Below are 27,035 nucleotides of genomic sequence, written 5' to 3'. Positions count from 1 at the left end.
GCCAACCTCCAGACAGCGCATACTTCACACAGGCCAACCTCCAGACAGCAACCTCCAGGACAGCACATACTTCACACAGGCCAACCTCCAGACAGCACATACTTCACACAGGCCAACCTCCAGACAGCTTCACACAGGCCAACCTCCAGACTTCTTCACAGGCCAACCTCCAGACAGCACATACTTCACACAGGCCAACCTCCAGACAGAACATACTTCACACAGGCCAACCTCCAGACAGCACATACTTCACACAGGCCAACCTCCAGACAGAACATACTTCACACAGGCCAACCTCCAGACAGCACATACTTCACACAGGCCAACCTCCACAGGCTTCACACAGGCCAACCTCCAGACAGCACATACTTCACACAGGCCAACCTCCAGACAGCGCATACTTCACACAGGCCAACCTCCAGACAGCACATACTTCACACAGGCCAACCTCCAGACAGCGCATACTTCACACAGGCCAACCTCCAGACAGCGATACTTCACACAGGCCAACCTCCAGACAGCACATACTTCACACAGGCCAACAGAGCATACTGCACACAGGCCAACCTCCAGACAGAACATACTTCACACAGGCCAACCTCCAGACAGCACATACTTCACACAGGCCAACCTCCAGACAGCGCATACTTCACACAGGCCAACCTCCAGACAGCACATACTTCACACAGGCCAATCTCCAGACAGCGCATACTTCACACAGGCCAATCTCCAGACAGCACATACTTCACACACAAGCCAATACTCCAGACAGACAGAACATACTTCACACAGGCCAATCTCCAGGCCAACTTCACACAGGCCAACCTCCAGACAGTGCATACTTCACACAGGCCAATCTCCAGACAGCGCATACTTCACACAGGCCAATCTCCAGACAGCATATACACACGGTATCTTCCCATAAGAGAGACCTCCCAAAAGCATAAGGCTTAATTAAGCTGTACCTTGATAATAATGATATGTGCCCAGATAAATAAGACAACATTAGGTATTAACATATGAGACCAAGCACCATATTATTTTACATCACATGTCAGATAAGAGCACAGATAACACTTATTAGAAAGTCACTTGAACATCAGATTTTCTCCTTTCACCTTGTTCTTGCCATACAGGTAGCCATCTAGAAGGGTGATTGGAAAAAAGTCATAGGAGAAAAGTCATGGGAAGAAAATCATTGGAAAAATACCTATTATAAAACATCCTGTTCTCCAGTTACATACTTTGTTTATACTGAATTTTATAAATACTATTTCACTTTCATCTTCAGTAATGAAAACATCCTGTTCTCCAGTTATATATATCAATATGCTGTATGTTCTCTGTGTCACTATACGTGATTTTTTAGAATAAAATTTCTGTTCTGTTCTGTTCAGTAAAAGGATTAGTAATATGTTTTGAGAAGGGCACAAGAGGTAGGACTGTGTCGTTACTATACTCCGTAGTGACTCTGGGTCAGCTCATTAATTAGATAGGGGTGGACAGCATGGCTCAGCTAATTAGTGTACTCACTGAATCTGTCTTTTGGGAGATCTGTCTTTTGGGAGATCTGTCTTTTTGGAGTGAACCATACACGTCATGTTGTTTCATGTTTTTACCTCGAGGGACTCTGGGCTAGACATACTGAAAGGTCACCTAATTGATACGCCTCTCAATAGGGTACTGCCTCTCTACATTTATAATGTCATTAATACCACCATAGCAAAACATCAGTCAGCAAATGTCACTTTCAGTTAATATCAACAAAGGGAACATCAGCAATAACTACAATCATGGACTTCAATACCAACTCTTGTTTGAAATCAGTAATATATTACGAAATATAAATAACAATAATTACAACAGAATACAAAACCCATACATTAGTGATGGGAAATCACTTGTTAAGGTTGACTGCAGTTCCACCTGTATCCTGTGTTGACTGACAACAGTTTCTACATGCATACTCACCTGTAGCTCTCCTTCTGAAGCTTTCCCCTTGTTGCTGTGGTACGCCTTCTCCAGGGCAGGGTTGGGTTGGACATATCTCTTTCGATCTTTAATTCCTAGGAATTTGGCAAAAGGAACTATCACCAGTCTGAAAAGGCAATAACACAGTGGTTAATTGGGTGACAAGAAGTGCTTCATACATTGTGAGTGAGTTTAGTTTTACACCGCACTCAGCAATATTCCAGCTATATGGTGGCAGTCTGTAAATAATCGAGTCTGGACCAGACAATCCAGTGATCAACAGCATGAGCATCGATCTACGCAAATGGAAACCGATGACATGTGTCAACCAAGTCGACGAGCCTGACCACCCAATCCCGTTAGTCGCCCCTTACGACTAGCATAGTCTAACCCAAATCTTCACGGGTCAAGTGCTTCATATGATGTCTTGTTGTCTGTACAAGAACAGCTTCAGTCTTTTGTCATTCGTTCAGTGTTTTGTACATGTTCAATGAAGTATGATTCATGACTTTGTGAAGTTTGCTGTTGGCAGTATACACAGTAAAATATAATTTTATAAAAGCTTTTATTTATCTTCCAGTTGTAATTATATTGAATGTTTGTGAACTACAGCCTTGAACTGCAGTGTTTCCCATCAGCCCCCACTGTACCATACACAGACTTTCCACACAGATACAAGGACGACAGGACCACGCGACACATATTGAGAACAATGAATATCATACCATAATGTCAACTGATGCCAGTAACACTTTGGTTATCATGATTATTAATGAAGCAAAACTGAATGAACCAACAGACAGCTACCACACCAGTCATCAATCAAGTAATGAAATGAATGGAGTGTGTGCTGATTGATGAAAAACATTCCAACATGGGACATGATCATGGGAATCTTCCACACTTTCCACTGCATTCATCAAGCTTATGATTACACAATTTGACAAGCAATTGTTTTTATGGCACCCATGTTTAAGATTCTGTGAGCAAATTTTACACAGTGGCTTTGATCACTCAAAGTTACAGCTCCATGAACCTTGGAAGTTTCAGATGGGATGTTGCGAAAACAATAGCCCAATGGGGGGCACACAAAGGTTGTATCGTGATAAAAGTTGAAAATAATAGAGATACAATATACCTCAAATGTTATACCTGGGATGCACAGCAGATGTTTAGTTAATTCACTTAATAGGGACAGTTAATCCAACCATGTTTATGAAGCTAGCTTGGATCATCCATACACAGATTCAGCTACTGTCCACAGGTGACTGGCGGCCAATGTTAGAGACAGACAAACAACGTACCACGACATAAACTCACTTGACTTAGTCATCAATTGTAGATTCGGTCTTGTCATTTGGCATAAATCATTGCATACTATTAATACATACTACTGTTCATAGATTCACGAGAGTCTAAACTAATGTATTTGTATTGGAAACGGATACAGTGTCCTCGTTACTGTTACAATCACGTACATGGTCATTATGACATTCAATCTGGAGCTTTCATCAAACAGTCAATAACACTGTTTACCAATGCAGACAATTAACTGTAACACTCCTGACTGCTAGGATTCCCAAACATGATTCAGGTTAACATTTGTGTGAAAATCTTTACAACAAATTATCTGTAGAGACATCAGGAACTTCATAATACTTCTGACATGGGAATTCTTCATATCTGTGGTGTTCATAATGGGGGCTGATAGCTGTTCAGATGTAGCAAACACCAGAGAGGCAATTTTCAGTCCAAAGTATGAAATGGACTGTTCAAGCTGAGTGATCTGACAACCTGCAGTTCTTGCATACTCAATATGCCCCTGAGTATTAATTTCACTTGAGATCTTTGAAGAACATCATAAGTTTCAAGAACAGTTTGACAGATCCTGTCCTGACAGTCTATTGTGAAGGACAGATCCTGCCCTGACAGTCTATTGTGAAGGACAATACATAAGGCCTTAACCATGTGTCTTGTGTCTTTTCAAAATCAATTTGTTCAGGCATTTGTTTTGCAGAAGCTTTCTGAGATTTTGAAAGAGGTGTTCTCACTTTTGGGAATATTTGATTAATTTTGTAATCTCCATTGTGACAGATTTCCCCTGCTTCTTGAAGTGCAAGGTTAAGGCATGGTACTTGAAATGCCCTGGACTCATCACTGTACTTGAAATGCCCTGGGTTCATCACTGTACTCGAAATGCCCTGGGTTCATCACTGTACTCGAAATGCCCTGGACTCATCACTGTACTTGAAATGCCCTGGACTCATCACTGTACTTGAAATGCCCTGGGTTCATCACTGTACTTGAAATGCCCTGGATTCATCACTGTACTTGAAATGCCCTGGGTTCATCACTGTACTCGAAATGTCCTGGACTCATCACTGTACTTGAAATGCCCTGGACTCATCACTGTACTTGAAATGCCCTGGATTCATCACTGTACTTGAAATGCCCTGGGTTCATCACTGTACTTGAAATGCCCTGGATTCATCACTGTACTTGAAATGCCCTGGGTTCATCACTGTACTTGAAATGCCCTGGGTTCATCTCTGTACTTGAAATGCCCTGGGTTCATCACTGTACTCGAAATGTCCTGGACTCATCACTGTACTTGAAATGCCCTGGACTCATCACTGTACTTGAAATGCCCTGGACTCATCACTGTACTTGAAATGCCCTGGACTCATCACTGTACTTGAAATGCCCTGGACTCATCACTGTACTTGAAATGCCCTGGATTCATCACTGTACTTGAAATGCCCTGGGTTCATCACTGTACTTGAAATGCCCTGGGTTCATCACTGTACTTGAAATGCCCTGGACTCATCACTGTACTTGAAATGCCCTGGGTTCATCACTGTACTTGAAATGCCCTGGGTTCATCACTGTACTTGAAATGCCCTGGGTTCATCACTGTACTTGAAATGCCCTGGACTCATCACTGTACTTGAAATGCCCTGGGTTCATCACTGTACTTGAAATGCCCTGGGTTCATCACTGTACTTGAAATGCCCTGGGTTCATCACTGTACTCGAAATGCCCTGGACTCATCACTGTACTTGAAATGTCCTGGGTTCATCACTGTACTTGAAATGCCCTGGACTCATCACTGTACTTGAAATACCCTGGACTCATCACTGTACTTGAAATGCCCTGGGTTCATCACGTTGTAGTCGGGCAACAACCATGGATGTGTCCAGTGAAGTTCCTGGTGCCATTATAACTTTGTCCTCAATAGTCTTAGAGAGGTAATCCTAAACGTGACAGTGTGGCTGAAGTAGTACAGGCATCTTTGTTTACTGTAAAATCATCATCTACCCACCTTATGCAAATTACCAGATGTTCCCTGTTTGACACATCCCTGACTTAATCAACTAAAATGGCAAAGCACCCTGCAGTCTTAATCCCAGCCAAGATCTTTAATCAAACACCTCTTCCCAACGGCTCATTAATTATGACTGGAGACATAATATAGTTCTTGTTGGATATCCATCCATCCATGTGTACATATTGTTGTATAATGTTGGAGACTCTTTTAATCTGTAGTTGTTGCACCTTGAGCATATCTGCTGACATGGAAAAGGCGCATGAAGAAATCTGCAATATATATATATAACATGACATGCTTGAAGTCATATTGGACATAAGTTGAGTTTGTACGGTGTCTTGTCCATATTGTTTGTACTTTTCAAGTACATCGTTATGAGACGCTTCTCAAGCTTTCTGAAGCTTTCAGAGGGCATGTTCCAACTGATAAATTCTTGAGATATGAATGCTGTTTCATGTTTGCCTGATGAAAACTGTTTGGTACTTTGGGTATAAACTGATTTGCAATAAAAACAGACTGTTCTTTTCTTTGTCGTAAACAAGCTCAACCAGGGAAACTGGGTATACCATGAAAAGTTTATGATCTTGCAATTGGCTTTCTCCCAGCCACTATGTTTTTTAATGTGCATTGGTGAACTGGAAATTTGGAGCAGTACAGCAAGTCTGACCAGTACATTGCACTGTGTCTGTCCACATCACCAACTACATCTGTAGCAGTGCCACTGTTGGATACATTGTCTTGTTAATCTGGTTGGTCTGTTTTGTCAACTGTGTCTGTAACAACATCTGTATGAACTGGACTGTCAGGTCATTTGCTTCACACGCTTTGTTTCTTCGCTGAATTGGAAAACACAAACTATGTTCTTTGTTTCTTCTCTTTGATAACTGTTTCAGTAACAGACTGCTTCTCTATGAGTGAGTATGGTTTTACGCCACTTTTAGCAATATTCCAGCTATATCACGGGAGGGGAAACCAGAAATGGGCTTCACATGCTAAGCAATCTCTTGTCAATCTAAACAGGCAACAACATGATTTGGGGACCAGTTACTGATGATGCCACTGGCAAAATGCATCCACATAATGCAGATAGGCTTAAAGTAATGCTCTGGATCAACATTGCTTGAGGACGTATCACCTAATTAAGGACAGATCTACTAAGAGTGACATTTTAAACTCAATGATAGTGAGTGAGTGTGTTAAGATTTACGCCACTTTTAGCAATATTCCAGCAATATCACAGCTAGAGACACCAGAAATGGGCTTCACACATTGCACTCATTTGGGGAATTGAACCCGGGCCTTCGGTGTGACGAAAAAACACTTTAACCATTAGGCTATCCCAACGCCCAAGGACAGATGTATTGTGCATGCCGAAGAATTATTCTGCATTGTTAGTAGTTTTCAAGACTCCCTTTACCGTATCCTTCCATCTTTCTCTTTTGAGTCAATGGAGGATGAAAGTATTTCAAGAGGGTTACTGTACCACTCATATGTGCACCAGAAACTCCCTCAAAGTCAGCATAATTCAGATACTTCTGTTCACCGAAGACAAGGTGTGCAAGTCCTTACATGGTTTGTGACGTAGCATGCCAAAAATTGCTACTGTCTCCATAACATCTATCTGGGTTCAGATGAAGTGGGGCATCACTTGGATACAATGATATGGAAACAGTGTCAACCTCTGCAGTATATTTATCTGGTAAATATGTAGAAAGTTATTTTTCTTCAAATCTAAATAAGTAACCACAGTCAAAACTGCATCCCAATCAGTTTGAGGGCTTTTAATAATCCTTTTATGGATTGTTATAATAATTACTCTCTCTGTGTTTTAAACTGATGTTTGATTCAAAATTTACTTTTTGAAATGATATTTGAAACATTTATGATCCTTTACCTCAATAGTTAAGTAAAAATATTGAACTTCCTTATTCATTTTGCAATCGAAGTATTTAATCAAACGCCTGAAAAATTTCTTGTTAAATTTCAATATTTGTCAATTCCAGCAGGTTTTAAACTGGTAAATAACATGCATTTGCAAATGAAGGAAATTATTTCATCATGCTTCCAAATTTGTGGAGGGTGAATGCCATCCACTTCACCAATCCAACCACTCCCTACCCCACTTCAATCCTGGTTCCCATGGCCTTGACTGTGCTGCACTCTCCTGTCTGCCTGTATAAACTGTGTTTTTCACAGTTTGTTTCTATAGAAACATTGCAGACATGTACTTACTAATAGATGTGACAATATTTGAATGATTAAAACATGGAAGTCTCCCTGATGTCCTGATTTGAAAATCTCACTGTCAACTGTGAAAAGACTTAGATACAGACAGTAGCATAACATGATCAACCTGTAACTCACAACAGAGCTCACCGTGTAACAGTAATGACTCATTAATACATTCATGATTTAATCAGAACTCAAAATACCCAAACTAATTCTTGTTGTTCATGTCTACTACATTCACAAAATCAATAACCAACATTTGTAAGAGAATGATTAAGGATACAGACCAAGCAGCTCTATCAGAATGAAATCCGGAGTATTGTACCCAGAACAAAGGGGCAACAGTGTGTGATACAGTAATTACAGCCTGTGTTTGCATTGTGACATGCAACAGGGTGTGATATAGTCATTATCTCCTGTTTTCATTGACATGATGAGGTGTACATGACACGCAGCATACTGTGCTACAACAAAGCAATCAAGCCCCTATATATGGCCAGTAAGTAGGTCACGGCATTTCGTAAGACCTTACGTTGTTTAGTGCAAATATTGTCAGTGACAAATAATGTTTCATTCCTTTTCAAATGGTCTTTTGGTTGTCAGTTGACAGTAAGGAACTGATAATCTTTGCAGGAATAACAAATTTCTGATCTTACCATCCCCAAATTAGCCAACCATTACGACTGTCAACAGCTGTGACAGCTAAGCATGGTTGTACACTTGGTCGGTCCAGTAAAGTCATGTTTGGCGGTCGTGCAGTTTGGAACCAGAACTGGTTCTTGAATATACGCTTGTCACCGGAAATCTGGTACTGGAAGTAAGCCCGCGCAAAGAGAGCCGGGAACCAGCTTACTACCAGCAGTAGCGCCTTGTGAGACTTACAAGCCTATAAGCAAGCGCAGATTGATGACCCAATGCTGCTGTCTTGTGGCAGTACACTTCCAAATCACTTTGTCATGGTGACGTGGCGTCATGAACAATGCTATGATGTCACGTTTCTTCTATGACGTTGCGTTCTACATAGGTGACGGCAGGTAGCTAGCCTATGTTTGAAAGTAGATTGGGTGTATTTTTCTCAATTTGACGACTTCGGTAATAAACAGAATATCATATTCGTGCCCATATCATACTATGTTTACAACACAGTGCCTAAATGTTGGTATTTCCCGAGTGAGAGCGAGGTAAACATAGTATCATATGGGCATGAATATAATATTCTGTTTATTACCGAAGTCGTCAAAGGCGAAGCCAAGGTGAATATCACATGTCCCAGGTCAATAAATCATTGGATCAACCTCACTAGAAGTCAATAATATTTTTATTAATAGTTTTATTATATGACAAAAATACTGAACACCAGCTTCATGGTGTCGTATCGTCTGCCATTTTCATACAGATGGGACGTAACTCTAAACCAACACAGTCACAGGGACGAAGCGATGCCTATCGCTTCCTTATCTAGCATGACGCACGCAGTGCGGAGTTCACAGCTGGAATATCCCAAATCTATTTTTAGCAACGGGTGGTGCTTGGATTGGTATATCAACCTCTCGCGATGTGCCGAGGTTGACATCCCTTAGCGTCAAAGCTGTCATGTGACCAAGTGGGCTAATCAGAAGGGCGGAATTCTACCCATCATATAATAACATGAAATACTGACCTCCCAATGACCTCAATGTAACTACAGAAGCAGCACAGAGGTTGTTGTGATATTATGTAATATTGACCTCCCCATGATCACAAGATAGCTACAGTATTTCATGATATCACCACCTACAGAAGCAGCACAGAGGTTGTTGTGATATTATGTAATATTGACCTCCCCATGATCTCAAGATAGCTACAGTATTTCATGATATCACAATGACCACCACCTACAGAAGCAGCACAGAGGTTGTTGTGATATTATGTAATATTGACCTCCCCATGATCTCAAGATAGCTACAGTATTTCATGATATCACAATGACCACCACCTACAGAAGCAGCACAGAGGTTGTTGTGATATTATGTAATATTGACCTCCCCATGATCTCAAGATAGCTACAGTATTTCATGATATCACAATGACCACCACCTACAGAAGCAGCACAGAGGTTGTTGTTGATATTATGTAATATTGACCTCCCCATGATCTCAAGATAGCTACAGTATTTCATGATATCACAATGACCACCACCTACAGAAGCAGCACAGAGGTTGTTGTGATATTATAGTAATATTTCATGACCTCCCCATGATCTCAAGATAGCTACAGTATTTCTTGATATCACAATGATATCACAATGACCACCACCTACAGAAGCAGCACAGAGGTTGTTGTGATATTATGTAATATTGACCTCCCCATGATCTCAAGATAGCTACAGTATTTCATGATATCACAATGACCACCACCTACAGAAGCAGCACAGAGGTTGTTGTTGATATTATGTAATATTGACCTCCCCATGATCTCAAGATAGCTACAGTATTTCATGATATCACAATGACCACCACCTACAGAAGCAGCACAGAGGTTGTTGTTGTGATATTATGTAATATTGACCTCCCCATGATCTCAAGATAGCTACAGTATTTCATGATATCACAATGACCACCACCTACAGAAGCAGCACCAGGTTGTTGATATTATGTAATAGACCTCCCCATGATCACAAGATAGTTACATATTTGCTATATCACAATGACCACCACCATGAGGTTGTTGTGATATTATGTAATATTGACCTCCCCATGATATTTCATGATATCACAATGACCACCACCTACAGAAGCAGCACAGAGGTTGTTGTGATATTATGTAATATTGACCTCCCCATGATCTCAAGATAGCTACAGTATTTCATGATATCACAATGACCACCACCTACAGAAGCAGCACAGAGGTTGTTGTGATATTATGTAATATTGACCTCCCCATGATCACAAGATAGCTACAGTATTTCATGATATCACAATGACCACCACCTACAGAAGCAGCACAGAGGTTGTTGTGATATTATGTAATATTGACCTCCCCATTATCTCAAGATAGCTACAGTATTTCATGATATCACAATGACCACCACCTACAGAAGCAGCACAGAGGTTGTTGTGATAGTATACAATTATAGACTCTTGTAGAGGTCGATATCAGTTTTTATTGTTTTTCTCAGGTCAATAAAAACCGATATCGACCTCTACAAGAGTCTATAATTGTTTTATTATATAATGAAAGAGAAACGGGTTTTAACATAAACTTTTAATGCACACACTGTGCCATCTATCCGAGTGATCTGATTGGCTGAAAAGCGGGGGAAGCCCTTTCGTACGGGATTCCTTGTCTATTTTTAGTAACCCAAGTCAATATCGTAATTTATCAGAAAACTCAAGTCAATATCGTGTTTTGTAGTCAATCATGTGACGGTGTTTTGACCAATCGTGGTACAGGAAAAATGCTACCTATATAATAATATGTAATATTGACCTCCCCATGATCTCAAGATAGCTACAGTATTTCATGATATCACAATGACCACCACATACAAAAGCAGCACAGAGGTTGTGTGATATTATGTAATATTGACCTCCCCATGATCTCAAGATAGCTACAGTATTTCATGATATCACAATGACCACCACCTACAAAAGCAGCACTCAGGTTGTCATTAGATATAATGAGAATCTGAGTGATACACGGCCATATTACTACCATATCAGAAACATGACATACAAGAAGCCATCAACGTTTTGGATTTGTGACATTAATATCTACAAATCCTTTTTGGATGGCAACATCCTGCTGCTTGACGCAATTAATGGAACAATCAATATAGCAGCGAGCAGTGACATCACGCTCCATGGTCCTTATACCACTACCAGATACCTGAGCTTTTCAGAACTTCTTCTTTCTGTATTACAGCATTTGTGGTTTGGGAAAAAGATAATCTTGTATAATCCTGAAGGTTCCATGGTGGCAGCTTGTTTTGCAACCAAGCAATTATTGTTTAAATAGTCTACCTGATGTTTTTTTTATAAATACCTGATTTATTTATTTAAAAAAAAAATCCCATCTGCATTATACCTGAAATCTTTAAGTTTGGTTGTACAGAGAGCATTCCATGACTGAAATAGTCAATCAGATTACAAGATTGGGGGCTTGGATGATGGTATAAACAGATTACCATGATTATAGGGGTGTGGGGGAAAGGATTCAGAGAACCATCAGAATTTCATCAAGAGCCAAAAACTCATATCAAACAAATAACTGAGTAGAATATGATAAAACACAACATTAGAAAAGTTTCCCTGGAATGGCCAGCTACAGGTAAGGGGTAACACATAGAATGGCCAGCTACAGGTAAGGGGTAACACATGGAATGGCCAGCTACAGGTAAGGGGTAACACATGGAATGGCCAGCTACAGGTAAGGGGTAACACATGGAATGGCCAGCTACAGGTATGGGGTAACACATGGAATGGCCAGCTACAGGTAAGGGGTAACACATGGAATGGCCAGCTACAGGTAAGGGGTAACACATGGAATGGCCAGCTACAGGTAAGGGGTAACACATGGAATGGCCAGCTACAGGTAAGGGGTAACACATGGAATGGCCAGCTACAGGTATGGGGTAACACAGAACATCCGGAACCAATGTTAGTAACCTGTCACTTCACTGAGTGATGGATAATGGTCATTTTCATGGTGCCATCATATTGATAGAATAGTAAGACATTAAACAACTAACAGAACTGACTGACTGATATTCTGACCCAGTGGTCGAACTTGATCTGATACATCTCCAAGACACCATTAGCTTCATATGCCAGCAAATGACCGACTTTCTTACCTACATAAACTGGCAGAATATTCCATCAAACTTACTTGCATTAACTACTAGTATATACATTCAGTTATGGAAATTTTCAGTGACATCTGGCATCACTTCCAATTGATACATCAGTATTCATGGTATATAAATAAGTGGTTAATGCTGCAGTAGTCCTGACATTAGCGGGACGGTGGGGTAGCCTAGTGGTTAAAGCGTTCGCTCGTCACACTGAAGCCCCGGGTTCGATTCCGCACATGGGTACAAAGTGTGAAGTCCATTTCTTGAGTCCCCCACTGTGACATTGTTGGAATCTTGCTAAAAGCAACATAAAACTAAACTCACTCCCTAACCTTACATTAGCAAGAAGGCCCAGGAACCTTGTGTATTATTAAGAATTGAAGTCAGTATTTCCCCCTAGGTTTGAAAACTCACGTAAATATTGCATAGAAACATTTAATGTGAACATTTTACATTTGTGCAATAAATATGTTCAAATTGACCTCATAATGCTTAATTGTTCAACTAAATTAGAACATTTTAAAACCATACACATGAAACATAAAATGATTTTACAACATGCTATCTTTTGGCAGAAATCCCCCACTTTTCGGAAAACTCATCCCAATTTAATAAAATCTCTCAACCTGACAAGGATTGACGGCCCGAGAATGGCTGACATAAATTACTAACAACCGTTTCATTTTCACAGCAGTAACTGCACAACATGAACAAGCAGAAGTAATAAAGGTGAACAGCAGTACTTAAATACAGTCAGATCAAGGTAGTTTTGTTACAGATTGAATAAGGAAGAATCATGACTCACAAATCCTTAATATTGTAAGAATAAAAAGTAGGCAAAATTATTGTAAAATGACACTCCCAGGAAATATGATTCAAGATTTGATCACTAGATTGATTCAAATACCATTCTCTTTGTATGTGAAACTCAAATGTTACAATGAACATCAGGCTAACTAATTCCTAGGGGTGAAACGGTAGTTCTTACCATGGTACAGTACGTATTGCGGTACAAGGCCTCGGTTCGGTATATGAGCCAAACCTTACATTGTTTAATAACATGGAACAAAAAATAACCATAATCTTGGTTATTTTGAATGAACAAAAGTGTTATCTTACGACTAGATAGAAATTATGGTACAACAACCAAAAATATTTTTTCGATTCAATACTTTATGATATACCAAAATATTGCGGTTCTACTAATACCGCTGTTTACCGTTTCACCCCTACTAATCCCACAGAAACACCATTCAACTGTCAGATAGTTCACTAGCCACTCTGTCTAGGCTCAGACAAAAGTGGACAACAGACTTGGAATATTGTTTCGAACACAAACCCATGTTCACAACAACAATGAAATGTTTCATATCAGTATATTTCTAAGCCATCCGAGTTCATAAATCCTTATAAACATCACTTAAAATTAATGAACTGGTGAATCTATTCACCATGGAAACAACTTTCCCTTTTTCATAAAGCTACTATGGTTACAAAACAAATAATGTTAAATCCTCCCATTTTGATGATAGCTAGAGTATTGCATTATGCAAGCTTAGGCTTGATAGCACCAGCTAGAAGATAGCATATCAGGCACTACCTGCATACATAATTCATATAAGCACACTACAATTTGCTATCATCGTTATGCAGGCAAGTGAATGAATATCTCGCAGGTGTGTAATGAGGCCAGAAAAGATATCATAGATGTTAACCATTAAGGTATCAGTTGCACCACTTCCATAAATGCAACAACATTTTTTTCTGAACCATATTTGCATTCATGAATGGTACAAACAAAAAATTCATTGACCAAAATAACCCAAACCTTTTAGTAGCATGTATGTGATCCACATGTTGTGATCACTGCTTGTTAACATTGTCTCATGCTCCCAATGAGTACGCTTTTACTCCGCTTTTAGCAATATTCCAGCAATATCACGGCGGGGGGACACAAGAAATGGGCTTCACACCTTGTACCCATGTGGGGAATCGATCCTGTGTCTTCGGCATGACGAGCAAATGCTTTAACCACTAGGCTACCCCATTGCCCCCAATGACAGAATGAGAGGTCTGGAAGGTTGCTAAGAGAAAGACTGTTCCACTCTTCAGAAAGATCACTGCCAAGTTCCTGCATAGATCATGGAAGGACATGTGATTGGGTCAGGTGGCTGGGCTGGCCTCTCAGTTCCGCTTATTGTTTCCTGGTCTGAGTAGGCATGAGCGTCCCTTGCACAATGAAGTCCATTGAGACGAAGCCTGGACAGACTGCAGCAGCATGCCGTCTCATGTACACAACTACAATGTCAAGCTTGAAGTGCACACCTGTTCTGGCCCATCGTAGGACATGGAGGTCAGTTCTTCCAGCTACACTGACCTAATCATTATTGTGCCCTATCCATAGCATTCATTTTTGGCTGTTTGAATCCTGAAATCTCTTTCTTTTTCACGACCTGACTTGGACATGACAACCAGTAAAGTCCTGTCCTGGTCTGTACAGATGATGTGATCTTTATCCCAATCCAAACCAGGGATCAAAATGGTGCTTCATTTGCGTGCCATGGCACGGTAAATATTGAAATAGCACAAATTAAATATTTTCAATGTGTCCCACTGCACTATAAACATCATGGTGCATTTAATGCAAACTGCAATAAATCTGACCACCTGAAATCATTTAAATCCTTTTTTGCACTCCATAAAACTGTACATTGGTGGCACTCAATGTCACAGCTTAACATGGGTGTGGCCATCTTGTATGCCAGTGCACATAACAGTAAATCCTGTTTTGAATAACAGCATAGTTTGTGGGTTAGGTTATGGGTCCAGGCAAAAACAGCTGAACTATTCTTGCAGTCTTCATAGTGTACAGGAAATCCAGCTCTCAAGTTTACAGGTTTACATGATATTTATTGATTTATTGAACAATTAACTGAAATAACATAATTGTATAATGTTTTAAGTTCAGCTGGATTGTCAAAAAGTATTTTCACAAAGGCACACTTAAATTATCTGTTTGGTGGCACCCTCGAAACCATTGCACTTCTGTCGCTGCAAACGTATCAGTCTGTGATATCAGGTCAAAACGATGTGAATGCATTTCCATGCGAGGCTATCTGGACGGCGACTTATGCTGGGTTACTATCAAACTATACCTGGCCATTTCCCCTTTGGTTCTACTGACAACATCAGAGCACTGGTGCACATTGATTGTGTGTGCAGTTAAAACATGTTAAGAGCAGTGGGGTAGCCTAGTGGTTCAAGAGTTCGCTCGTCACGCTGAAGACCCGGGTTAGATTCTCCACATGGGTACAGTATGTGTGAAGCCTAATTCTGGTGTCCTCCACTGTGATATTGCTGAAATATTGCTAAGAGCGGCGTAAAACTAAACTCAATCACTCACTCACTAAAACATGTGAATCAACAAGCTAGAGACCAAAGCCAGCACAATATGTCTTTTCACTTCAATTGTCAGCAACAGATACATTTAACATCACCTATGGCCAATTGAAATATTTATGACTTCCCTACCTATAAAAGCAGCCTGCTTTTGTAAATAGTTTAGTGGTAAAGTGATGTGAGCAAGCATTGTGCTGTGCTGGCCATTGTGCCAATCTCGCTGAACTCATGAGTTGGAGTATTCACACAGTGGTGCATGCTTGACCAAACAGGTGCACCGTGTCAACACACACAGTAAATGACAGGTCTGTGCTGCCGATACACTTCCCTGTCAGGTTCTCTGTAAACAGCTCCTGGAGGTAGCTGGGTACTCAGTCAGCCACAAGCTCATAACATATCTGTTGGAGACAGGTATTTCAATGACTGACCACTGACCTAATAATTATAATTATATTTTTATCTTACGACTTTTAAATAAAAAACAATTGTTTCTATTTCAGTTGCAAGTTCTGCTGGGAAGTTGTAATGTATACTGTTTAGGCTACAAAAGTTCCCTTGGTGACAGTGAGTGAGTGAGTGAGTTGGGCTTTATGCCGCTTTTAGCAATAGTTATAGAAATGGGCCTCACACGTTGTGCCCATGTGGGGAATCAAACCCGGGTCTTTGACGCGCGCACGCGCGCACGCACGCACGCACGACGCGACGCGCCGCGACGCGACGCGACGACGCCGATGCCGCGCGCGCACGCATGCACGCACGCACTCACACAGGAGACAGACTTTCATTGCTTGAAAGCATCATTCCCTGGGATTTGGTCCTGATAAAAGGACACTGTTACAGACAAATTCTCATTAGTCAGCTCTGCAAAACAAGCACTGGACATAGGCGATCGATTCTGCACTGTAATCCCACAATTACAGAAACAATTGCAGAGTACTGGAGAGCTACCAATGGTCAGACTGAGTCAGGACAATATTAAGCTGCTCAAAAAGTAAAGTCAAGAGTAAACTAACTAACTGCCAGAAAGATTGTCAAGAGAAGACTAGCTGCAAGACTTGTTCACAGGGAAAGAAACCATCCAAAATAACAATCGTAGATTCGGGGGAAAAATTCACTGGCCACCAGGACCACTAAACTTATCATTTAGTAGTCCTGATGACCTGGTGTTCATAGTGGTGTGAGCTGGTGTTCTAGTGGTTTCAGCTAGTGTTCTAGTGGTGTGAGCTGGTGAACTAGTGGTGTGAACTGGTGTTCTAGTGGTGTGAGCTGGTGTTCTAGTGGTGTGAGCTGGTGTTCTAGTGGTGTGAGCTGGTGTTCTAGTGGTGTGAACTGGTGATCTAGTGGTGTGAGCTGGTGTTCTAGTGGTGTGAACTGGTGATCTAGTGGTGTGACCTGGTGTTCTAGTGGTGTGAGCTGGTGTTCTAAGTGATGTGAACTGGTGATCTTGTGGTGTGAACTAGTGTTCTAGTGGTGTGACCTGGTGTTCTAGTGGTGTGAACTGGTGATCTAGTGGTGTGAGCTGGTGTTCTAGTGGTGTGATCTGCTGTTCTAAGTGGTGAGACCTGGTGTTCTAGTGGTGTGAGCTGATGTTCTAGTGGTGTGAACTGGTGATCTAGTGGTGTGAACTGGTGATCTAGTGGTGTGACCTGATGTTCTAGTGGTGTGAGCTGGTGTTCTAGTGGTGTGAGCTGGTGATCTAGTGGTGTGAGCTGGTGTTCTAGGGGTGTGAGCCAGTGTTCTAGTGGTGTGACCTGGTGTTCTAGTGGTGTGAACTGGTGTTCTAGAGGTGTGAGCTGGTGATCTAGTGGTGTGAGCTGTTGTTCTAGTGGTGTGAGCTGGTGTTCTAGTGGCTGAGCTGGTGTTCTAGTGGTGTGACCTGGTGATCTAGTGGTGTGAACTGGTGATCTAGTGGTTTGAACTGGTGTTCTAGTGGTGTGACCTGGTGTTCTAGTGGTGTGAACATGTGATCTAGTGGTGTGAACTGGTGATCTAGTGGTGTGAGCTGGTGACCTAGTGGTGTGACCTGATGTTCTAGGTGGTGTGACCTGATGTTCTAGTGGTGAGACCTGGTGTTCTAGTGGTGTAAGCTGATGTTCTAGTGGTTTGACCTGCTGTTCTAAGTGGTGAGACCTGCTGTTCTAGTGGTGTGAACTGGTGATGTAGTGGTGTGAACTGGTGATCTAGTGGTGTGAGCTGGTGTTCTAGTGGTGTGAGCTGGTGTTCTAGTGGTGTGATCTGGTGTTCTAGTGCTGTGAGCTGGTGTTCTAGTGCTGTGAGCTGGTGTTTTAGTGGTGAAAAAATACAGCTATGTAGAAGGCATGCACATAATGCATACATAGTGATTTTAGATTTTTTTCCCTTAAATAAACAAGAAGACAAAGTCATCAATATCCCCCTCAATGGCAAAATACTCTTCATGATTAGTCTACGAGTTATGATTATGTCAAATATTTAGGTGTGTATATAGAAAAGTGGAAGGAGAGTATTGAAAGGTTTTTAAAGTTAAGCTCCAGAAAGGAGCACAATCACCAATTTCAGTCTCTGTCAAACTTGTTGCCATGGAAATGCGAAAAATATTTTATTCAGAATTCCAAAACTACCAAAAGGCACCAGTACACCACCAGATCTATCTATGTGCCAAGTTTGGTGAAGAAATAGTGAACGGTTTTAGAGTTCAGCTCCGGAAAAGAGCACTGCCACTAATTTCATTCTAAGGTCGAACTTGTTGCCATGGAAACGCCAAAAATATTATATTCAGAATTCCAAAACTACCAAAAAGGCACCAGGGCCTCCTTTCACAAAGCACTAAGGTGATCGTAAGTCACTAAGGTAACCTTAGTGCAATGTTAAAGAATGGGAGTTAAGGCTAACCTTAGTAAAGGTTGCTTCCGTGAAAGGGGCCCCAGTACTCCACCAGACCAATCTATGTGCCAAGTTTGGTAAAGAAATAGTGAACGGTTTTAGAGTTCAGCTCCGGAAAAGAGCACTGCCACTAATTTCATTCTAAGTCGAACTTGTTGCCATGGAAACGCCAAAAATATTTTATTCAGAATTCCAAAACTACCAAAAGGCACCAGTACACCACCAGATCTATCTATGTGCCAAGTTTGGTAAAGAAATAGTGAACGGTTTTAGAGTTCAGCTCCGGAAAAGTGTACTACCACCAATTTCAGGCTAAGTCAAAACTTGTTGCCACAGAAACGCCAAAAATATTATATTTAGAATTCCAAAACTACCAAAAGGCACCAGTACACCACCAGATCTATCTATGTGCCAAGATTGGTGAAGAAATAGTGAACGGTTTTAGAGTTCAGCTCTGGAAAAGAGCACTACCACTAATTTCATTCTAAGTCGAACTTGTTGCCATGGAAACGCCAAAAATGATTTATTCAGAATTCGAAAACTACCAAAAGGCACCAGTACTCCACCAGATCTATCTATGTGCCAAGATTGGTGAAGAAATATTGAACGGTTTTAGAGTTCTGCTCCGGAAAAGACAAATGTGCACGGAAGTACGGATGGACGGAGTCCATTTTAATACCCCCCTCAAAACGCGTTGCGGGGGATAAAAAAATATTATAGTGAGCACGTAACATCTGAAACTGCACATGACAGCTGTGTCCTGAATTACGCAAGTTGATCCTGGTTGTACAACATCTGGCAATAACCAGTGTCCATTGTACATCTGCCCTGAAGCATGTAATGTAGGATTAATTTTATGTGAGTTTTCATTTCATATTGATGACATTAGTTATAGCATACCTGAGCAGCCACGATCCGATTACCGCTATAGATGCCTGGAAATGGGCTGGTTTTCAGACAATAGATACATTATCAAATATCTCACTGTGGCTATTTAAAAGATTTTTAGTAGATTGAATATCAACAAATTAGTTTTCCACAATCGAAATAGCAAGACATCTGGGAAGTTTCAAATGGTAACTGTATCATTCCGTAAAAGACATCTACCAGTATTTCAAAGAGCTGACTTTGGGTCATTGTTTGAAAATACATAGCAAAACCTGCAAAGAAAATAATGTTGGGCATAAAACAGCCACAAGATACATGAAAGCTATTTCAACACAGTAACCTTCACCACTGTGATTCTGATGCATCAATTCTTCTGTTTTCAACAAGTGAGTGAGTTTAGTTTTATGTCACACTCAACAATATTCCAGCCATATGGCAGTGGTCTGTAAATAATCTAGTCTGGACCAGACAGTCCAGTGATCAACAGCATGAGCATCGATCTGCGCAATTGGGAACCGATGACATGTGTCAACAAGTCAGCGAGCCTGACCACCCGATCCCCTTAGTCGCCTCTATTAAAAGTATCCTGAAAGGCCCGTCTAAAATAGTCTGTGTCTTTCATGCAAATATACAGCTTATCTGGATCACTACGACACAACATGATTTTACACTAGTGTTGGGAATTGGTTAAAATCGCATAATTGATGATTGGTTCATTACCACCGATCATCAATTGAAAATAATTAGTTAGCGTCATTTATGAAATTTGTTAATGTACAAAATATTAGGAAAAAAACATGTAGTTATTTTGGGGATTTTTTTTCAAATTTCATCTTTAAAGGATGACTAGTATGTTAGAAACATAAATTTCTTGGTGTCTTTAAGATAAATTCAATCATGACTTGGAACGCTTGTAGTGCTTATGAAATGTAATAGACAAAACCAACCTTGTTAAAAATATTGTTGATGAAAACAAGTGTTCCTCAATTGTTTGTGTTCGATTATGAGAAAACATGATCGATTGCTTGGTCGTTTAGTCACTGCAACCAATCTTCGATTATTTCAATTAATCGGATCACCACTATTTAACACAGAATTAATAGAAGAATAAACATGCTAATTTCCTGTGTGCACAATAATTATGTTAAAGGGACACTGATCTAGAGAAAAAGTCATATGACTATAACCTTCTAGCGCAAAACAGGCAGCTTAGGTTATCCGTGGTAATAATGTACTGTGCCTTGATTGTTAGCGCTATGAGCATACCTAGTGTGGCGTTTGGTGCTATATAAATGGACACATTATTATTATTATTATTTAACTCCCCAGGACTGATCGTTGCTTTTCCCCTTCGACTACCCGGATGACAACCCAGAATTCTTGACTGGGTTTCAAAATGCATATGAGCATTTGATGTGTACTAAAGTTTAAAACTGTACATATACCTATTGATCTAAGTAAATGTTTAGATTTTTCTGGCAATGGCAATGTCACGTCTATTACAGATTAAAAAAAATCAAATGTGTGTTTTTAAGACCCCAGGTAAATAGACATCACATTGTTACATGACATGATTAAATACTGATGTAAATACCACAGAAATAAAATCAAATTGGATCAATCATCATACACCCACGCATGAGAAAGTCAGAAAAAACTTACGCATCTGGGATACTTTTATATAATACAACAAGACTGTAACTAACGGGGATATTTTTAATAACGGCATCTAATGGGCACCCACCATTCTTATTGTCCCATTGTTTAGGTTCAAGAAATGCTGCCAAGGCGGACAACTGCCTAGTCCCCGTGTCCGTCACAGTTGAGGGGACCACCTTGCTGCTAGACATCGTGATTAGATTGTTGGCTCAAAACAGGAATCGCTCTGGATCAGTGCCCCTTTGATTTCCACTAAATTCCAGTGTACAAGCACTGGATGTGTAGTAACAACTTCAGTATATATAAGCCTTAAACAATCAATACATTCCTTTCAAGGCCTCAAAAAATGATTCAATTGTGTCATTTTACGTCACTGATTTTAGGTTTTTTTGCAAACAGCAAAAAGCTGGTATAAACCTGAGAAAAGTCAAGATAAAGAAAAATCACAGCTACACACATTTTTCAAACATGTATATCAACAGTTGACTGAAGGCTTGAAGGCAACAGTCATGAAATCTGTCGTAAGGTATACACATCATGATTTCAGTTGACAATCATTTCAGATTAAACATTGGGATAAATACAGTTTAGTGTTATCTCATGGTATCTGTTAGAAGTGAAACAATGAGAGCAAAGATACTTCATGATTGTCACTTCAAACGGTCACAAATACGCTGTTGTGTAAACACACTGCATACAATATCAAGGACAAAGGAAAGGGACGTTATTCTCAGTGACAGATGATACCTTTGAATGAACAGCAGACATTTAGCTCTCAAATCTGATAAATGGAAGCTCATCTAAGCATCTTCCAAGATAAAACAAAAAAATGAGCTGATACAAGTTGACAATTATCAATGAGTCTTGATATATCTAGGCTGGGAAGAGACGAGAGTGGGATTCTTCTTATCATCTGAAAGCTTTCCTATAATGTTTTTGCTGTTTGAAATGGTATTACCCTGGGGTAATGGCCAAAAGCACCTCAGTACAATAGCCCCTCTGGACAAAAGCCCCTCGCCAATTGAGGCTTTTGACCTAGGCTGGTTACCCAGTAACTAGGCTGCAGCTAAAAAGGTCTTATACAAGCCTATTCTTGAAGCTGTCTTATCACTGAGTATAGTTTATGAAACATACTCAGACAGGATTGGACCAGTCAACAAACAAGATGTTAAAGAAAATGACTCAGCACTATGTGTCTACAGTATGATAATAGTTTCTACTTGTACTTCAAAACATGAACAACTTGTTCCAGAAGACAACATAGCATTTACCAAATATGAGCTATGCCTAACAGCGAGTCGAAACACAAGATGCTCAATCTTATGATGTATAGTATATACAATCTACAAATCTGATAGAAGATACAAATTAATGTGTATTCTGTCAGTCTTATGTAACAAATACTTATCGTCATGTGGAGACAGGAAGTGGGGTGTTATTGTAGCTGTACACCATCTGCTACACTTGCTACACTATTTCCCACAGAATAGTTCAAATATTCATTTTATTTTCAAGGATGTTTCTCCATAGTGCAACATGGTTTGTGTAATGACCCCAAGAGCACAATCACTGTTTTAATGAGCTGCAATCTTGCAATTATTACTGATTATTTCCAAAAATATCCCATGAATATGCCCAAAGTTCAGTTTGGGGAAACCACTGAATGATCAGTGAGGACATTAGGAACCCACAGCTTATTTTACCCCTGTCACAGAGCATCCCATGTCTTTACTAATGTGTGTTTCAAGACATCTTCAAGAATACCTCTTATATGGCAATCACATATTAGCTCTGACCTAAGACATGTTGTAAATAGGCCACCAAGTGGCTTGTGTGTAGATAATACAGCTAACCATTCTCAGTACCAAACAGATTAGTGATATCATGGTTTGCAAAGCATTGTGACAAAATATCACTGTTGTGGTATCTCCTTTGCATAAATACCTTTGTTGGACATAGGGTCATTTTCAGTAACAGCTAAGCTTCAAAGTCCATACATTTGTACTGTTGACCCTAATATTTTACAATTGTTTGATGACCTGAACTGTCTCAAGAATCCAACAAAATCACAATTGTATGGATTACAACTTCTTCCTTGATGATGTATGACTACGACCAACATACATTGTATGACATGTTCTGACAAAGAGCAGAATAACATCAATATGTAATTGATAGCAAGGGGCATATAATTGGATGAGGCCAGGTGGGATCTTACAGTGTATATATATTGCCTTGTACCCTCTCACATCACCGTGTGTGAAATATGCATGGTGTCGGAAAGAGCACGTTGAATCTCCAAATCATCATCGCCTCTCACATTAGTTAACTAACTTGATATTACAGTATACGGACATATACTGAAATGTCGCCATATAGATATTAAAGACGCTATAATCCATACAATTACATGTACTACTTTGTCATTACCCAACTTCGAAAGATGCCTATCAAACAACTTATAGAGAATCCAAGTCTTGGGTATAAGAAATTCTGATCATTTTCCAATATATAATGTATGAAAGTACACAAAAACAATGTTAATTCTAAAACAACAATATCAGTGATTTTCAGCATTCCTTTATATGTGGAATAGTGAATGAACAAATCTGAGACGATTGTGGTAAAATTTTCACAAATTCACAGATTTAAGAAAATTAAATCAGAAAAGAGCACTTTTAGTCAATTTTCAAAAGATGTGACATAGATTTGCTTAAGACTATGCTTAAAGACTAGGGAGGAAATTGTCCATCTTCAAAAATAAACAAAGAGAATACAGAAAAATACAAATTACAGCAAACCTGCTTAGGATCTGTCCGTACCCTCTTAACTGTACAAGTATTCACTTTTGGTATATGCAACTAGTCTAAACTGATGGGTAAGGAAATTAGAATGTGTTTGCTTTAAACACCACAATCTCTGACACTGACCAGTAAGTAGCTATGCAAATAAAGGTACTATTTTGGTGATGTCAACACATAAACTGTATAAACATGTATAAACTACTTCCAAAATTACTTTGAAATCAGTTTAGGGCAGACAGGTTAACAGTTACACAATATTTTGGGACTTGTTAATTAGTCTTGATGCATATGTTATCCACAAAACAGTAGGCTAGTAAATGCCACATAAAGCACATGACAGGCAATTAAGGGCAACTGGTTGCAACGTGTTGATTGATTGTGCAACACCTACTTGACTGCAATTACTTACAGGGCAATTACGCAAATTGAGGGCAGGCGGAATTGGTAGCCAGAATCCAGGAATTCAGCAAATACATTTCTCTATTAAAATCAAAGTAATTGAATAACCTGAACAGCGAACTGTGACAAGATACAGAGAAACCAACATAACATGTCTCAAGTATTGGCCTGTCTGGCCTTCTTAAACATGTATTTGTGTGTGTTTATATCCTCTTTCAATCATTGGTTTGCTTACAGAGCATTGCAGCAGGGGACATCTGAAATGGGCATCACACATTGCACCAATGTGGGAAATCAAACCCAGGTCACTGGCGTTACAAGCAATTGCTTTTATATCCAGACTACCTGTTCTAAACATATTTCATTATGAAATGGATCTGGATGTTATTATACAATTGGTTGTGATAACACTGAAATCATTCATGCATAAACTATGTAGGTATTTGGTTACAAGCTAAATGTGCGAACAGAGCTCTTGAAGTTTAAATTAGTTGGTATGGATGATGTTTTTAACACTATATGAAAACCTAGTCCAACCAATCTTATTGTCTGGCTATGTTCTTGGGGGTACGAGAAAGTTTAGCAGCAGTAACTCTGTACAATACAGCTGCAAGATTTTTTCTCCATGTGCGTTAAAAACTTCAGATTTACAAGTCTACGGTAACATAGGCTGGTTGTCTCCTTTAACTCAACACAGAATAAAAACTATATGTTTTCAGTAGAAGTGCCACTCAGCAGATGAAAACAGGATTTTTTATTGAGTGAATACTAGTCTCTCTTGACTGTAATGACAGGTAAGCTAGTCGGGTGAAAGGCAGGGGTGAAGTCTACAGGTCTAGAGAAATCACTTGTTTATTTGCTGGCACCAATAACATCATGTTTTAAGAGACATAAGTTAGTGTGTATATTATGGAAACACAACTCTCTCAGTGACTTATTATATCTGTATTATTTGGCTACTAAACTACTACAAGCGAGTCTGGTAATTTCGCGCGTCCGGTAATTCTGCGCAGCTGCAATAGCGTACTTCCGTATCGAAGGTAAACATCGTCTGCTACTACATTTATGCTTGAAATCGGGACATTTCTACAAGGGACAGGATTTTAATCACTAAAGGTAAGTAAATAACAGTAATTATGAAAATTTGTTTTCTTCAGACTTTTCTTCATTATTCATAATTGGATTTAATATGAAACACTCTTCCTTACATTGATGAAGTGATTTTTGAAAATAATCTGGCCCTAATACGCTTCCCTACTTTGGATCTCCAGCTGGATTTTATGCGAATCAGTTGCTGCGCAGAATTACCGGACAGCAAGCGATGTCAGAATGCTGGTAAAGTCAACGTAAAGACTTCCGCCCGTATCCCCCCTCCCCCCCTAAATTTTAACGATGAGGAAAAATTTCTTTGAATGGCATTTTTAGAAGCTGGATATGTCTTTCAGTATGTTCAGATACAAATGTGATCAGATCAGATGAGGAATTATGTATCCAGGTGATATTATTGGACAAGAATGAAATTTAAGGGGGGATACTGGCGGAAGTCTTTACGTTGACTTTACCAGCGTTCTGACATCGCTTGCTGTCTTACCAGCCATACAACAACCAAATGTAAGAATGATTTTATAAATCACTTCCTCAAAAGGAGGAGAGGTTACATAAGGTGTGTTTGCTCACCTGGCTCCACAGGTATACTGACATGACAACCAGATTCAACAGGTCAACTGATCTAAGTTAGGATAACACATCAGTGTGAACGCCATTGATCTCAAAACATGCACTAGGTTATACTGTTTGGGTGGTTCGCAATACAACCTATCCGCTCAAAAACTGTGTTTTTAATTGATTGTGTAAGAGGCATGTGGGGGTTGTATGTATGGCCTTGAATGCTCCCAACCGGCGACCGGACACAATCGTGCTTCACAATGATCGGAGTCCTACATTACATAGCACATGTAGGAAAAGTCTACTCAACGATGTCCATGAGAGAATCAGTATATTGTATACAAGTATTTGTCGTCTTTTCATACACAGAAATGTCTATCAGATCACGAGACCCCAAAACACGCAACTATTGCCGAATGACAGTTCAAATCTAACACACGCGACATACATGTACAAATCTTACCTTTCGTACAAATATCGCACCACGAGCATCAAAAGTCCCACTGCAAGAGACATATTAATATCTGCAACTTGTGGTAGATAGACATCATTGTCTTTACTTTGAATATCTGACCAAGTATATCCATCAGGCAGCCAAAACTGAGTACTCCAAAATGTATCGCACAGCGTTTTCCATTGGGCGGCCATGTTTTGCGGTGTAAGGTTTGACAACTCTCTGTGCTATTTGGAACCTCGCCTGAGTTCAATCAATGCAACACACCTCGTATGACTCGGGCATACCAGCTTACTGGCTACACAAACCGGTGTGCGCATAAGGCTCACTCGTTTGACGTGTGCACGCATGTTTCGTTGCTTCGCGACAGTGACTCACTGCTATTTATACAACTGTTGACATTTTATGTCTTGGTGTAAAATAATGAATTGGTTAGCTTAATGTCAGAGTAGCATTAATTTTCATTAAGACTACATATCAGTGGCGCTCAGATAACGGTACTCCAACAAATTATAACTTCCTCGACTGTATATATTCGCCCGCGCG

At 40.0% G+C, this 27,035-nt stretch overlaps 1 protein-coding gene across 1 annotated transcript in view; it reads right to left on the bottom strand.

The window, feature by feature from the left end:
* Nucleotides 1–26,771, bottom strand: part of LOC124276681 (ceramide synthase 2-like) — a 42,817-nt gene extending 16,046 nt beyond the window's left edge. Inside the window, exons 1-2 of the mRNA XM_046712319.1 lie at nt 26,499–26,771; nt 1,972–2,098 (exon numbers count right to left, since the gene is read on the bottom strand). Coding sequence (XP_046568275.1) covers nt 1,972–2,098; nt 26,499–26,683 — 312 coding nt within the window. The 5' untranslated portion in view covers nt 26,684–26,771. The remainder of the gene's footprint in view (nt 1–1,971; nt 2,099–26,498) is intronic.
* Between the last annotated feature and the right edge of the window lie 264 nt (nt 26,772–27,035).

Source organism: Haliotis rubra, unplaced genomic scaffold (genome assembly GCF_003918875.1).
Source record: "Haliotis rubra isolate DU_JTF1 unplaced genomic scaffold, ASM391887v1 Scf211, whole genome shotgun sequence".
Lineage (NCBI taxonomy): Eukaryota > Metazoa > Mollusca > Gastropoda > Lepetellida > Haliotidae > Haliotis > Haliotis rubra.
Note: the sequence above shows the minus strand (reverse complement) of the source record. Positions and strands in the feature narration are given on the sequence as shown.